At 40.2% G+C, this 16,948-nt stretch overlaps 2 protein-coding genes across 2 annotated transcripts; one reads left to right on the forward strand and one right to left on the reverse strand.

The window, feature by feature from the left end:
• Positions 1 to 3,206: 3,206 nt before the first annotated feature.
• On the forward strand, positions 3,207 to 4,889 carry LOC308075720 (tripartite motif-containing protein 16-like; the record flags this gene model as incomplete). The annotated part of the gene is made up of 1 exon (XM_080415667.1): positions 3,207 to 4,889. The coding sequence occupies one exon, from the start codon at positions 3,207 to 3,209 to the stop codon at positions 4,887 to 4,889; it is 1,683 nt and encodes a 560-aa protein (XP_080271793.1).
• A 4,581-nt stretch (positions 4,890 to 9,470) lies between these two features.
• LOC308075722 (E3 ubiquitin-protein ligase TRIM35-like) lies at positions 9,471 to 10,493 on the reverse strand (the record flags this gene model as incomplete). Its single annotated transcript, XM_080415669.1, has 1 exon — positions 9,471 to 10,493. The coding sequence occupies one exon, from the start codon at positions 10,491 to 10,493 to the stop codon at positions 9,471 to 9,473; it is 1,023 nt and encodes a 340-aa protein (XP_080271795.1).
• Between the last annotated feature and the right edge of the window lie 6,455 nt (positions 10,494 to 16,948).

Here is a 16,948-nt window from a genome sequence, read left to right on the forward strand (position 1 = left end):
GACACGCAGTCGACTCGGACCCCCCACGACTAACCAGTCGACTAGTCGACTTAGTCGAGGTCAGGCCCATTGTTTCATAATATAATAATTTATATCTGCAAAGTAACTCAAGTTTTTAAATAATTGTAGTGGAGTGCAAGTACAATATTTGCCTCTGAGATGTAGTGGAGTAGCAGTAAAAGTACTGAAAATTGGAAATACTTCAGTAAAGTAAAAAAAATACCTCAAAATTGTACATTCAGTGCCCAGCTTATTTATGGCAGTTTGGCTCTGAGTGCCACAGCCAAAATTCATTGTAAAAAAAATTGCTTAGGAGCCGAGATACAGCCTTTTCCAGTAAGAAGTTAAACAAAGAGTGAATGGAGCAGAATATTTTCAAATCATGATCTCTTGGGTTTTTTTTTTTTTTTTTTTTTTAATGACGGGCGCTCAGCCACGTGACGTCTTAGACGTCATGTGGCACTGAATGAGTTCTCTTTCACTGCCAAGAGTATTTTCATAAAGTACTCCCCCAGTGCCAACAATTTCCGTGTTTTTTTGTTGTTATTTTGTCATTTCATTTTCAAATAGCTTGTCTAAATGCAGTTTTAAATACATACGACAGTTCTACCAGTAGAGAGCAGCAAATCGACACATTGATGACCTCGCTGGCTCACTCGCCCCCTCCCAAACAGGCTCACGTCACATCCGGTCATAACCGGATGTGACATTTTCGACAATCGTTGATCGGGCTAAATTACGATGTGATACACGACTACGATGACTGATCGTCACCCAGACCAAAGAGAGTAGACGTGGACCTCTCCGTTCGTTTTTTATACTGTGTGAAAAAACGTGTTTTTCCCTATTCTGGTCGAAAATGACCGCGGGAAAAAAATGAGAACCGGAAACGGAATCTGCGTCATGAAACCGGAACCCAATGAGTCTGAAGGAGTCAGGAAGCGAAAGTGATGATGAAAAATAAACAGAATAGCGCGAGAGGCAGGCTCTATTAGCTCAATGGTAAAAACAAACAACAACAACAAGGTCAGCACTTGTTTCAAATGTGGGCTAGAACAGATAAGTTACATACTGTAGTGCAGCTTTTCTTACACTGAATGCATTTGTGTTAAGTGTGTGTGTGTGTGGTGTGTGTGTGTGTGTGTTCTGGACTGAGAGGAGAGCGAGGACCGTCTGGTGTGTTGCCATACAGCTGCAGCTGCTCTCAGTTACGCACACACATAACACAAATTCACACACACACACACACACACACACACACACACACACACACACACACACACACACACACACACACACACACACACACACACACACACACACACACACACACACACACACACACACACAATACATCTAACACCTTAAAAGGCAACCGGAAACTGACGAAATACGTCACTATTCTTCAAAAGGGACAGATCTACAAGCTGATATAACGCGGCGCGACGCCCGCATGACAACTTGTTGACCTTAATACGGCAGTCACAATGTTCATGGCACATAACCATCTGCTTCCATGCTGTATCCAGGAGCTGTTTGAGGCTAGAGAGCAGGTATAAGAGGATTCTGTATTTTAAGGCAAGAACCAACAGAAAAGGGAGATGCATAAGTGTCAGAGAGGTGAATCTTTGGACGATGAAGTAAAAAAAGTTCAGATCCATAGATAAATTTAAAAGAATGTATAAATCTAAAATAAATATAGAACATTAATGTGAATTATTAATACCTATATTGATTATATCTCAACTATATATTAATTATGTATTATAAAGTAATTATTCAAATTGATTATTATTATTATATTTGGCCTTACAAACTAGATATCTCTGTGTTATACAGGGATCATCCAATCTTCTTAATCAGCAGGGTTCAACATCTTGGTTAAGTTCTTACCGGACACCACTGCGGCGGGTCCTAGCCTCGGACAACCAGTCCCTATGAGTAGTATTTTATAGATGTTGAAATATGATGAAACTTCAAGAAATCTGTAAGTCTTGTCTTTTGGTTGTTGTGATCACTGTCTTGTTTTTCTTTTTTTCTCTCTTCGTCTTTTGGTTGTTGTGATCACGTTTGTCTCGTTTTTTTCTTTACGTTATCATTTTGTTGTGAAAAGGATAGGCAAAACTAGAAAAAGTGCTCCTCGGAGCACAAGTCTCCGCCAGGTCAGGTAGATTATTGTGGCCTCCTGGTGGCACTATAATAGGCCAATGTGAAAAGGGTGCCATTTCTTCTTAGGCCTTGCACGACAATCGGACACTGCATTCATGATTTGAGGCATTTTGTTCCAAAAATGGGGTTTGCTAAATTAGACCTGCTGGTGGCGCTATAACAGGCCAATGTGAAAAGGGTGGCATTTCTTCCTGGGCCAAGTGGGAATCTCTGTGGAAAATTTCACGGAAATCGGATGCTGCGTTCATGATTTGAGACATTTTGTTCAAAATGAACCAATCCTGCAAACTTTGGAAGCCAATCTTAGCCAATCAGGATGGAATATGGTAAATCGGACAGATCCGTGATGATCACATGACTATAGAGATACTGTGTACCGATTTGCGTGTTTTATGGACAAAATCTGTAGGAGTCATATCCAAAAATGTGTTTTGTATAAGTCGGCCTCATGGTGGCGCTATGACAGCCTGATCTGAAAAATGTGGGGCAGAGGTTCTGCTGTGGCATCCAGGGAGTGTGTGTGTGCAGTTTCACAGCGACCGGGCCAACGGTGGCGGAGATTAGCTGGTCGCAGACAGAAGGACGGACACACACACACACACCGACACACGGACGGACGGACGGACGGGGGGAAAAACATACTCTCTCGCCATGCCTTTCGGCCTGGCGGAGACAATAAGCCATTGGCTTCAGCCTACACCTTTTGGTCTTAAGCATATGACATATGACATGAAACGGTGAATATATTGAATTTTCCTTTTATGACCATAAACTACTACTACTACTACTAATAATAATAATAAACAAACAAATCTAAATTATCTATCGTCTAACTAACGTTAGACAGTTTGAGTGACGTCATGCGTTTGAGGTAATGACATCATCACACACTGACAACACAACATCGTCATCACAGCCATGTAATAGTCATTTTATTTTTAAACAAAATGTCATTCAGTAACTTTTATTAATAACTGCTTGATTGCTAGTACCTCTACAGATTAATTTGCTGTCAGATATAGTGTTAAAAGTATAAAATGGAACAGCAAGGAGTTCAAGTGGACCAGGAAAGGTTGTGCTGTTCTACGTGTCTGGATCCAGTGAGTGATCCAGTGAGTGTTTCCTGTGGACACAGCTACTGCAGGAGGTGCATTGATCAACACTGGAACCAGGAGGATCAGAGAGGGACATTGAGGTGTCCACAGTGCACAACACACACCTTCATCCCAACAAGGCTGAAGAAGACACAACTCCTCCACGCTGAGGCGGTGGAGAACCTGAAGAAGACACAACAACTCCCAGATGTTCCTCCTGATCTCTATGCTGGACCTGGAGACGTGCCCTGTGATTCCTGCACTGGGAGGACACTGAAAGCAGTGAAGACTTGTCTTCAGTGTCTGGTCTCTTACTGCGACGCTCACCTCCAGCCTCACTATCAGTCTCCTGCCTTTAAGAAACACAAGCTGGTCAAAGCCTCCGCCACCCAGCTTCAGGAGAACATCTTCTGCTCTCGTCACGACGAGGTGAAGAAGGTTTTCTGCCGCACCGATCAGCAGTGCATCTGTTACCTGTGCTCCATGGACCAACACAAAGGTCACGACACCGTCTCGGCCGCGACAGAACGGACCGAGAGACAGAAAGAGCTCGATGCGAGTCGGCAGAGCATCCAGCAGAGAATCCAGCAGAGAGAGAAAGACGTGAAGGTGCTTCAGCAGGAGGTGGAGTCCATCAACCACTGTGCTGACAGAGCAGTGGAGGACAGTGACGCCATCTTCGCTGAGCTCATCTCTTCCATCGAGAGGAGACGGTCTGAGGTGAGGGAGCTGATCAGAGACCAGCAGGAACGTGAAGTGAGTCGCGCCGAAGAACAGAGGAGGCGCGTGGAGCAGGAGGTCACTGAACTGAGGAGGAGACACGCTGAGCTGGAGCAGCTCTCGCTCACAGAGGATCACATCCACTTCCTACACAGTTTCACCTCCGTCCCAACGATCAGTGAGTCTACGCACCGAGCCAGCAGCCACAGCCCTCCTCTTAGCCTCTTTGACGTGTCAAACATAAGGGTCAAACCAGAAGACATCCTTAAGGAGTTGGGGACACAGATCTCAGAGACGGTGAACAGAGTGGACGTGTTTCTGTCCACAACGCCGCCTCCTCCAGAGCCCAGGACCAGAGCCGAGTTCTTACAGTATTCACGTTCGATCGCTCTGGATCCAAACACGGTGGAACCACACCTGTCTCTGTCTAAAGGCAACAGGAAGGTAACGAGGATGATGAACCAACAGTCGTATCCTCATCACCCGGAGAGGTTCACTAAATGCCGTCAGGTTCTGAGCGGAGAGGCTCTGAGCGGACGCTGTTACTGGGAGGTGAAGTGGACCGGGTACAACGTTTACATAGCCGTCTCATACAAAGACATCAGCAGAACGGGGCTGTTTAACGAGAGTGGGTTTGGATACAACGATAAGTCTTGGTCTCTACAGTGTTACGATGAGGAGTATGTGTTCAGACACAGGAACGTCGGGACTATAATCCCGGGTCCTGTGTGCTCCAGGGTGGGGGTGTACCTGGACCACAGTGCAGGGGTTCTGTCCTTCTACGGAGTGTCTGACACCATGACTCTGCTGCACAGGGTCCACACCACCTTCACACACAGCCTCCACCCTGGGTTCTACGTTTCTTCATTTATCGGAGCCACTGCTGAGCTGTGTGACCTCAGGTAGATCAGTGTCCGGGAGGTGGTGTAAAGTAACTAAGTATATTTACTCAAGCACTGTACTTAAGTACAATATTGACTCAACTACATCTCAGAGGCAAATAGTGTACTTTTACTCCACCACAATTATTTGAACTATTATTATTACAAAACATACATTAACCACTTCAGCCCTACGTATATATTTCAGCCATTAGAAAATAGCCGAGTTACTTAAATCACACATTGGATTTGATCTCATCATGATGACTCCATAATCATTTATTTATAACAAACAATTGTGTTGTTTTTTTCTCAAGCCTCCAAATCATAAACTGTTCTGTTGGTGTAAATACAAAATTCAAATTATTTATTTGACTTTCCATGTTTATTTAATTTGTCTATTAAGAAGATATTGCTGTATAATAAATTTGTTAATAATCTGTTTTATTATTTATTTTGTATTCATGTAGTTTATTCTATTGAGGAATTGGATTTTTTGGTACACCTTTGAGTCTTGTTCTCATGAGGTAATCATTTTTTTTTGGTGGGTTTGATATTATATTTGAAATGATATTCAATATTGATTATTTTTAATGTTGAAAAATAACATTACAAATGAATTCAAATACCTGTTGGAATTAAATGATTGTATTAATTAAATGTAATCAATGTAATAAAATAAATAAAAAAACAACATGAAACATGAAAACATGAAATATGTCTGTCTGTATGTGTATTGTGTTATTGAATGAATGAATGAATTATTCTGTTATTGCCATATATGCACTGATGTGTGAGAAGAGAAATCTTGTAATCTTGGAACTGGAAGGAAGAGCCTTTTTACTTGTATTTGTAACATTTCCTCCAGCATACTCACATGTTTTACTTAAGTAAAAGTATCAATACTGCAATGTAGAAATACTCTGTTACAAGTAAAAGGCGTGTGTTGCATCTGATCTGTGATTAGAGTACAAATGATCCCAATGGAAACAGGCCATAGTGCTTTCTTGGGTTTAAAATTCTCTTAACAGACCTTGTATTGAACTGTACTTCCCTGTGCTTGTCTTTGCAAACCGTTAATAAAGTATTCAATCATATCAATAACTGTTATATTATAAAGGCAAGGGGTTGTTCAACACTGAGCTCTAATACTTCAATACTCACATTACGTCACCGCGCCCACACACACGCGTGTAAAGTAACAAAGTACATTTACTCAAGTACTGTACTTAGTAGCCGATCTACAAGCTTGCAAGGCGACGCATTGTGAGCTTGTGGATCTGGTATTTTCAAACGATTTTTTAAAACATTTTGAACTTGAAGGTGAAATGGGAAACTCTGCACAATGAGTACTTTTACTTTTGGTACTTTAAGTACATTTTGATACCAATACTTTTGTACTTTTACTCAAGTACATTTTGAACAGAGCTTATTCTGATCTTGCACTTTGTAAATCCCTCTGGATCAGAGAGTCAGCTAAATGCCAAAGTTGTCGTTGGTATTTTGGCCACGCCCATGTGTACACCCTCAGTTTACACTTATCTTACTGGGTTGTTCAGTTTCATTGCACATCATTTATACATACAGTACACTATACATATTTACAGAAACTATACACTATCTACATGAATTTGTATTTTTTCATTGCTGTTTTTATTCTGACACACACATATATATATATATATATATATATATATATATATATATATATATAAATAAATAAAATATAAAAGGTTTGCACAGATTTTTCAAAAATAGCAGATCTACAAGCTCATAGCGCGGCACTCGGTGCCGCGCTATGAGCTTGTAGATCTGCTATTTTTGAATAGCCAAAGTGTAAAAGGTTTAAATGATTGTGATGCCATATTAACACATTTAGCTGGGGACCCCCTGGAACCCCCGCAAGGACCCCTGGGGGTCCCCGGACCCCACTTTGAGAACCAATGGTCTATATGACACCTGACACCTTTTAGTCACGACATAAGTATTCAATGAACTCACAATATCAATATATGGGCATACAGCATATTCTGTCATTATAATTTATTTTTTAGCTTTAAAGCTGCACTATGTAACTGTCCTGTTTTACCCCCGATTTGAACCCGGTTCTCTGTGCAAGTGCTGACAATTTTACCACTGAGCTAATAGAGCCTGCCTGCTTGCTCAGGGGATAAATGTAATCTTGGTAATAAATGGTAAATGGTTCATTTATAAAGCGCTTTTATCCAAAGCTCTATACATTGTCCTCTCGTTATCCCAACTTCTTGTGCTTTCTTGCAGGTGACAGCTATATTATTATATACTTCAACAAGGGGTCCGGGACCCCTAGGGGGTCCTCAGAGTTACTACAGGGGGTCCGCCAAATCTTTGTGTGATTTTTACATTAACCACTTCAACCAAGCTTCCCTATTCTAAGGAGAACTTTAGCCAAAAATAGCAGATCTACAAGCGCACAACGCCTCGCGCTGCGAGGCGTTGTAGATCTGCTATTTTCGGCAAAGTGGTTTGATGTAGGGGGAAAAAAAGAGCAGACTAAGTACAGAGTGAAAGGTCAGGTTTACTAAGTATTGTTTAGGTACATGGTTACATGTCTAGAAATACACATTAACATGAATCCAGCATGATAGTGTTGTGAAACAAGTCTATGAAGCTGCCTATGAAATCTATGAAAACATTAATATTTTACACAATATATAATGGGGGGTCCCTGCTTTATCTCACTCTCAGCCAAGGGGTCCTTGGCCTGAAAACGTCGAAGACCCCTGTTATAGACTATAGGTCAGTGGTGTAAAGTAACTAAGTACATTTACTCTAGTACTGTACTTAAGTACAATTTTGTATTTACAATTTTTGGTATTTTTTACTTTACTGGAGTATTTCCAATTGTCTATACTTGTACTTCTACTCCACTACATCTCACAGGCAAATATTGTAACTTTTACTCCATTACAATTATTTGAAAACTTTAGTTACTTACTGTGAGTAAGTAAGTAACTTTAGTTGCTTACTGTAAGTAAGTAAGTAACTTTAGTTACTTACTGTGAGTAAGTAAGTAACTTTAGTTGCTTACTGTAAGTTACTCTGGATATAAGAGCATATGATAAATGCCTAAATTGTCAAATGTATTAGACTATACACATGCAGATGACTGCTATATTATTATTAGGCTATGAATGCAGGTGACTGCTATTCTTAGGATACACACTATTTGTATACATTACTGTAGTACCTTTATTAGAATGATAAACCCCATGAGACACCGTCTCATTTTCCATGGGAGTCCCTCGGTGCAAAATGTACGAAGCACAACAACACACAAGACACAGTACAACAACAAATACAGCCAGTGGTGTAAAGTACCTAAGTGCATTTACTCAAGTACTGTATACTTTTGAACACTTTTGAGGAATTTCTACTTTGCAGGAGTATTTCCAAATTTTCAGTACTTTTACTTCTACTCCACTACATCTCGGAGGCAGATATTGTACTTTTACTCCACTACAATTATTTGAAGACTTTACTTTACTGTTAAAGTACTAAAATGTTTTAAAGTACTAAAATGTTTGAAAATAGCCTATCTACAAGCTCACAACGCGTCGCATCGCGTTGTGAGCTTGTAGATCGGCTATTTTTTTAATGCCTATGTTTAAAATGGGGCTGAAGTGATTAATGTATGTTTCATAATATAATAATTTATATCTGCAAAGTAACTAATATTTGCCTCTGAGATGTAGTGGAGTAGAAGTAAAAGTATTGACAATTGGAGATACTCCAGTAGTAAAGTAAAGTAAAAGTACCTCAACATTGTACGTAACTTAAGTACAGTACTTAAGTAAATGTACTTAGCTACTCTACACCACTGCAATCTGGGAACCCATCGGGGAAAAAAGGTGGACATTTTTTTTCTCCTTTGAATTTCAGATGCAGTTCTGAATCTCAATCTGTCTTGAGAGATTAGTACAGACATGTCTCTGCTTGTGTCTCCTGCTGACAGGGCTGCCTGCAGTGGTGGAAAGTAACTAGGTACATTTACTTAAGTACTGTAATTAAGTAAAATTTTGAGGTATTTGTACTTTACTTGAGTATTTCCAATTTCCAATACTTTTACTTCTACTCCACTACATCTCAGAGGAAAATATTGCACTTTTACTCCGCTACAATTACTTGAACACTTTAGTTACTAGTTACTTTGCAGATATAAAATATTATACTATAAAACATGCATTAACCACTTTAGCCCTATTTTGTACATAGGCTATTTGAAAATAGCAGATCTACAAGATGCGATGTGAGCTTGTAGATCTGCTATTTTCAAACATTTTAGTACTTTTACTTTTGGTACATTTTTATACCAGTATTATTGTACTTTTACTCAAGTGCATTTACAATTCCGGACTTTTACTTGTAACGTAGTACTTCTACATTGCAGTATTGATACTTTTACTTAAGCCAAACATAGTAGATCTACAAGCTCACAACGCCGGCAAAGAGGTTTGGTGTAGAGGGGGAAAAAGAGCAGACCAAGTACAGAGCCAAAGGTCAAGTTTACTGTTTAAGTGGTTAAATGTCTGAAAATACACATTTAACATGAATCCAACAGTGTCTGTCAAAAAGGTCTTTGAAGATGTTCAACCAGTTCACTAATCATTTGGTTGAGGGCAGCAGGGTCTCTCACACTGGTTAGATCATCAGACAGGGTATAGTCTGGATGGGCAGTGTTGGGGTCCAGAATGACAGGAGTGTATGAGACAATGTCCTTCATCTTGTTCCAGACTCTGAAGGTCAGGTTGCCCAGGTGTTTGGTCACGTCCATCAGAGGTCTAGAGACCGGCTGTGGGTCCTGCAGTGTGAACTGGACTCTTTCCATTGTAGTCTTGTAGTTCTGCAGGAATGAGATGTGTTCAGCTCTCAGCTCCTCCTCTATGGCTCTGATGTTGTTTGAAAGGGTGAATATGTCTCTGTTCAGACCCTCCATCTTCTCCTTCATCATCTCACTGTTCTGCTGCTCTTCCTCCCTCAGTGCAGTGATGCTGGCCTCCTCTTCCTCTTGTAGAAACTGATGAAGCTTTTTAAACTGTTCCTTAATCTGCCTCTCTGTGTGCTGGGCCTGGACCTTAATGTGTTTTGCTGTTCGGTCACTTTTCTTTTTAACTTCATTAAAGACCTCCAGTTTCTCCTGTAAAGTCTTCAGTAATTTCTGGACTTCCTCCCTGTGATCCAGAGCAGCTTCATCTATGGGTCTGAAACTGTGGTTGGTGTGTTTTTTAGAATATCGACACACAAGACACACTGGCTGTTGACATTCCAGACAGAACAGTTTGAGTTTCTCAGCATGCAGACTGCAGAGATCCTCAGACCCTGATGAAGTTCTCTTACGTTTTGAAGCTCTCTGTCTCTCCTGTCTGAAGGCCTCACACACGTTCTTCAGAGCCAGGTTAGGGGGTAGATGATCTGTTGAATGTATTTCCTTACAAACTGGACACTGTTTTACTCTCTTCTCTCTCCACCATTCCTGCAGACAAGCATTACAGAAGCTGTGGCTACAAGACAGTATAACAGGATCTTTAAAGATGTCACGACACACAGGACAGGAATAATCCTCTTCTGGAAGAGACGACGTGGAAGCCATTTAGTCTCTGAATGAAGCTACAAACACTCTGCAGGGAGTCAGTCAGTCGTAGTAACACTTCCTCCTCTAGAATGTTCCCTGAAGTTTACTTTCACTGTGAATCGTGGTTGTTGTTAAAGTCCATTCAGCTGACAGAGTCAGCAGCAGGTTCCAGTGGTCTGGGTCAGTATTCCCTCCTGTAGCTGATGTGGAAACACAGTCTGTCCTCCTCACTGGAAGTTGTGTTTGATCTGAAGGTCAATTTTATCGTCTCAGATGAGTCTGGCAGGGGGCGGAGCTTTGACACACCACCACAGACCTGTTGCAAAGTACACACACACAAACACAAAGTTGCCATTAATCTGATACACATATAACGTGTGCCCCAAACATGTTTAGTCCCATTTCAAACAAATCCCTAAAACTGCCTTCTTCCACCTTCGCAACGTTGTCTGCCTTCATCCCAGCCTATCACACACTGCTGCTGAGACACTCATCCATGCCTTCATCACATCCAGACTCCACTACTGCAATATCCTTCTATACGGTGTCACCACCAAGGTTCTCAAGAAGCTACAGTTTGTACAAAGCTCTGCCCCCCGCCTGCTCACCAGAACCCGATCCAGGGACCACATCACACCAGTCCTCCGTGAACCTCCACTGACTCCCAGTCAAGCACAGAATATATTATAAAATACTAATCACCACCTATACAAGGCCCTCAACAACCAGGCTCCCCGCTACGGCGCTACCTCTCTGAACTCCTCCAACGCCACGCCCACTCCCGCTCCCTCAAGTCGGGTGACGTCCCCAGAACAAAGAAACCAACCTGGGGTGACAGGCCTTTCTCTGTGGCCAGACTTGCATTCCCTACATAAATCCCAACCAACCTTCTTTTATAGTATTTAACCTTTTTAACTACTTTGTCCTAATAAAGTTGTTCTTATTTTTCTGTTAGGCGACTTTGAGTACTTAAAAAAGCGCTATATAAATTGTATGTATTATTATTGTCTCCGCCAGAGGTGGAGAGTATGTTTTCGTTCTTGTCCTTCCGTGTCTCCCCCCGTCTCAGCCAAGCTAACATTGGTCAAGCTTCGCTTGTCACACGTGACAATATTGTTGTCACCAATGCTCTGATTGGCTAGAGAGACGCATGATGACATAGAAACCTATAAATAGGTGACGCACTTCAAAATATATATTATATATATATATTATTATTTTTTTGAAGCGAGCTTCCATCAGCCAAGCTAACATTGGTCAAGTGACACGTGACAATATGTAATATAAATAGGTAAGACAGGATTAATCAGGCACAGTACTGGCGGAGACCTGTGCTCCGAGGAGCACATTTTCTAGTTATTATTAAATTGGTTGAATGAGATGTATCAAAGTCAGGAGGAGAGTCTAGAACAATAGAGAGGGAGGGAGAGCCAACTTAACCCATAAATCCAGAGTACTGAAACCTGAACATGCCGTCAGTGTAATAACTGAAAAGCTTCACTCCACATGTTTTATCTGTAGACATGATTAATATAATGTATATCGTTCTTCAGAACACCATTGGTTGGTAGTTATTTTATTCATCCCATAGTGGAAATGAAGGTGTTAAAGCAGCTCTCATAGAGACATAAATAAAAAACATGTTTAATAAAAAAGATAGGCATCTAAGCATACTCAACCTACAATATAAAAAATTGACAGACCTAACACTACTAAAGAGTCTGATGGCTTGCATCCCAGGTGTTGTCAGCTTGTACATCTGGTGTATTTGGCAAGTGAGGAGTGTAAATACCAACCTCTGTGTTTACTGTGTTGTCTCAGGTAGGGTTGGGATCCTGTAGGATTTGAACCATTCCCTCTCAACGGTCTGATTCCTTAACGCTTCCCTTGAACCATTCCTAGATTTGAAAATAAATAAATACATAAATCAGCCTTCATTAAAGAAATGTATAAACAAATACAGTATTGTATACCTCTGGGTTACTTGAGGGGTTACCAAATGGACCCTTACAGGTCTGTAACTCTGAGAGTGTACAAATGAGTTAAAGTAAAAAAATGTTGGCAGCAAAATATACTTTCACTGCTCATTATGCAGAACGTCCCATTTCACAAAGAAATTGCAGATCTACAAGCTCACAACTCGAAGCAACACATTGTGAGCTTGTAAATCGGCTATTTTTCAATATGTATGTAGTAGGTTTTAATTGGTTAGTGTATGTATTATTGTAATAATATTTATAAATGATTAAATATGCAAAGAAGGTAGTAAATAAAGTTTTTAAATGACTGCAGTGGAATTAAAAGCACAATATTCTCCTCTGAGATTTAGAGAAGTAGATGTACTGTATAGAGAACTGAACATGTAAATACTCAAGGTACCTCAACATTGTACTTGAATACAGTACTGAGTAAATTCAGTTACTTGGTTACTCCACCATTGTGTAGGTGTAAAACACAGCAAAACAAGAACAACACGTTATAAAAATGCAATACTGCAGATTCAGAGATTATTACTGGCAGTAAGTCTGTCATAACAACATGACAAAAGTGGATTTTTGTGAAAGCCATTGATTATATACTGACAGGACAAGCATTGTGTTTATTTCTACAGAACTGGGACAACGCTATGGTTTGTTTTCACACTTAGATCAAACTAATGGTTTAATAAGTGTCAGGTATCACTCCCTCCAGACAAACACACAACTCAATAGTTATTCATATCATACACTGATAGCTTCACTGTGACTCATTCATACCTAGCCTTGATACATCCTAGCCCTGAAACATGACTGTCATACCATGACAGTCATGGTGCCGAGTCCCCCTGGTCTAAAGTTGTGTTCGATTTTTTCACATTGCCATCTCTCACATAAACATAAACGTTCAGAATCAGATTTCAAATATAAAGTGCTTACCACCGAGCCACGGATGTTACAAGGCGATGCGGACCGCGATGAGTACCCGTATCTCCCGTATTGTTCAATAAAAAGCATTTTAATCCCATCGCCGGCCATTTTCTTTTTTGTTTGTTTTTTGATTTGTAATGTATCAGAGTGCAATACACCTCCCAACCATTAGTGTCGCATGGTTGTAAGTATCGGAGACAATTTGGAGAAAATGGCCGGCGATGGGATTAAAATGCTTTTTATTGAACAATACGGGAGATACGAGTACTTATCGCGGTTCGCGTCGCCTTGTAACATCCGTGGCTCGGTGGTAAGCACTTTATATTTGAAATCTGAACGTTTATGATTATGTGAGAGATGGCAATGTGAAAAAATCGAACACAACTTTAGAACAGGGGGACTCGGCACCATGACGCTTGTATACAAGCGTCATGTGAACCATGGCTAGATACATCCTAGCCTGGATGATTTTCAAAATAGTGTTTGTGTAACCAATGCTGCAGCTCATGACAACATTATTACAAAGACCATGTAGCTGTACCAACTGTAGAATGTATTTTATTTCCTTGTACAATCATTGTATTTACTCCACTGCGCCCTCTATAGATCTGCTCAATGGTAATTTAAATCGACCAGATCTGTAGGGGGCGCAGTGGAGTAAATAAAAGGATTTCCGTCTGGCGGTACATATTTAGTTTTCTGCCCCAAAAGTGTATTATACAGAGAAGGTGGGATGCTGAGAGACTTCCCACCCTGGATTATAGACTTTCAACAACACAAAACAGCCTTTGTTTCGGTGAGTTGCTAAATAGTTTTGTTTATTTTTACTAAAGACGGAGACCTCTCACGGCAGTGTAATGTTGGGTCTATGAGCAGAGCAGCTCACCTGGCAGAGCGTTAGAGAGAACTCACTAACACTCTGGACCAGGGCTAAGATTCATATATATATATATATATATATATATATATATATATATATATATATATATATATATACACAAAACAATACAATATTCATACATACGTAGCAAAAGGCATGGCTGACAACATTCTATGTGATGATATGATACCCATAACTATGAGTTGTGAATTATTAGAACAGAGGAAGAAGGTTTTTCAGAAAAGCATCCAGTTTACAAATAACTTTAGGCTTATATCAGATTGTAGTAATAAAATGTATTTCAACATAGATGGGTGACGTCACCCCAGAGGTAAGCTACTTTGTACAACTACTGGCCAAAGTTGATGATAATAAACCTTCATGTAGTTGTACAACTCTGACCATAAATCAAACAACATATTACCATATTAGCCTTAGATCAAGACTATCGTTGATGTATGCAAATGCAAAATATAAGGTGCTTACCCGCTTGCCCCAAATGTTAACTAGGTGTCCGGAGTGTTTGTGTAATGTATTAGTGCATATGTTACAATAAAGAAGTGTTTTAATCCCGTCGGTGGACGATTCTGGAGGAAGTTAGTGATGTGGCGCATCCGGTGAAAGCCGGAATTACACTCAATGTAAACAGGAAGTAAACGAGGGGGGGGATGTCGTTCGGCCACCAACGGGATTAAAACACTTATTTATTGAACAATATGGACTAATACATTGCACAAATACAACGGACACCTAGTTAACATTTGGGGCAAGCGGATAAGGACCTTATATTTTGCATTTTGTACATGTTAGGAGAAATACGGGCTTTGCTGGTCTGACATTCCTCGACAAACTGGGGGGGGGGCTAAGACTATCGTAGATATAAAAATGTCAAAATCGATCAAATACATCTACGATAGTCTTCTTGATCTAAGGCTAATATCATATGACAGATAAGATAATGTTACAGCTCTTAAATCAACATGTTCAGTGCTCACCTAACAGAAGAGAGTCTCACAGAAGATATTAGAGTCACTTGATGTTTCTCACACAGGCAACAAGCATCTGACCCGCGCTTTCTCCTACCAACGTGAGAAGGAACGGCTGTCGTAAAAACGTCCGTAAATCAGTACTGTCGTAACACTTAAAGGGCACCGCGCATTGCATGAAAGCAAAGATTGTTAATTTAGCCTCGCGTCACCAGTCTTTGAGGCGAAGTAGTACACAAATCCTACAAATGGTCTCCTAAGTGGGCGTGGTTTGCTTCTCCCCCTAGGCCCTACCATCCCACCACCCTACCCCTCCCCTCTCCCTGGCTGACAACGTCATGTGGATGTGCATTTGTGTATTTTCTGCATTAAAGAAAAAAAATGTTTTACATGTTTGAAAGTGCACTGTTATTGGCAAATATGCTTTTAAAGAAAAACATAAAAACAAAAAAACACATAAAATTCCTTTTATTTATAAGGTATATATTTTACCAGTATAGACTATAATGTGCCCCAGTATAGACTATAATGTGCCCCCCCGGGGGGGGCGAGGCTGGTCTAGGTCAAGTTCAGCCCCCATGGTCGCGCACAAAAGTCGGCGTCCCTGGTGAGAAGGAACGGAAGTTGGAACGGCTGTCGTACAAACGACCGTAAATCAGTACTGTCGTAACACTTAAAGGGCACCGCGCATTGAATGAGAGCATAGAGACTGTAAAAGAATGAGAGTGAAACTGGACTTCAGATCATGTTTCTATAGTCAGAATTTAATTAGGAATGCAGTCCCATTACACATCAGATCAGAAACAGATAGTCTCCCATCTAATTTAAGTGACTTTATACTTTATAAATAAAATGCATCATTATTATTACTATTATTAATACTGTACGAAAAGAAAAACAGCTAATAGGATTTTATTGATTGATTGAATACTTGAATAGCAGTTTGCAAAAAGATAACAGCACAGGAAAGTACAGTTCAATACAAGACCTGCCAAGAGGATTTTAAACACATGAAGCTGCATACGGCTTGTTTCCATTGGGGTCCTTTCCTTTGTACTCAATTCATCGAAATGTGGTGCAGTGTATCTTGTAGACCAGGCCCATTGCAAGTTGCTGTACTCTGTCTTTTGTTTTGTTTTCATTTGGGCACGAGGAGAGGAAAAAGGATAACATAAAAATAATGATTTTGCTGATTTAACTAAATATATATTTTAGAATATATTTTGTAATGTCTATCTGGTGAAGTGAACAACAGGGACTAAACTAAAGACCCATGAGGGAGGAAGGGTATGGGCAGTGTTGAGTGTTGTTTCGTGTCAACTCAAAGATAATTGTACCATCCTTGTCCTATGTTGGGTGTACTTAAATGAATCATAGTTTTGTATTGTATTGTTTAACTGTACATATTTTTTTGTTTTTCATGTTTTTAAACAGTTTTTATGTCATTTAATGTTTCAATGAATTGAGTACAAAGGACCCCAATGGAAACAAGCCAAATATGTTCTTGGGTTTTAAATCCTATTAGGTGACCTTGTATTGAACTGTACTTTCATGTGTCTTTTTTTTCTGCACAATTCTAATAAAGTATTCAATCAATAAAAAAAAAGGTGCCTTGTGGTTAGAGTGTCCGCCTTGCAACTGGGAGGTTGGGGTTCAATCCCCGGCCATTAAAAACTCTATTTCAACAGTAAAACACACAGT

The sequence above is a fragment of the Gymnoscopelus braueri genome (genome assembly GCF_963280865.1).
Source record: "Gymnoscopelus braueri genome assembly, chromosome: 20".
Taxonomy (NCBI): domain Eukaryota; kingdom Metazoa; phylum Chordata; class Actinopteri; order Myctophiformes; family Myctophidae; genus Gymnoscopelus; species Gymnoscopelus braueri.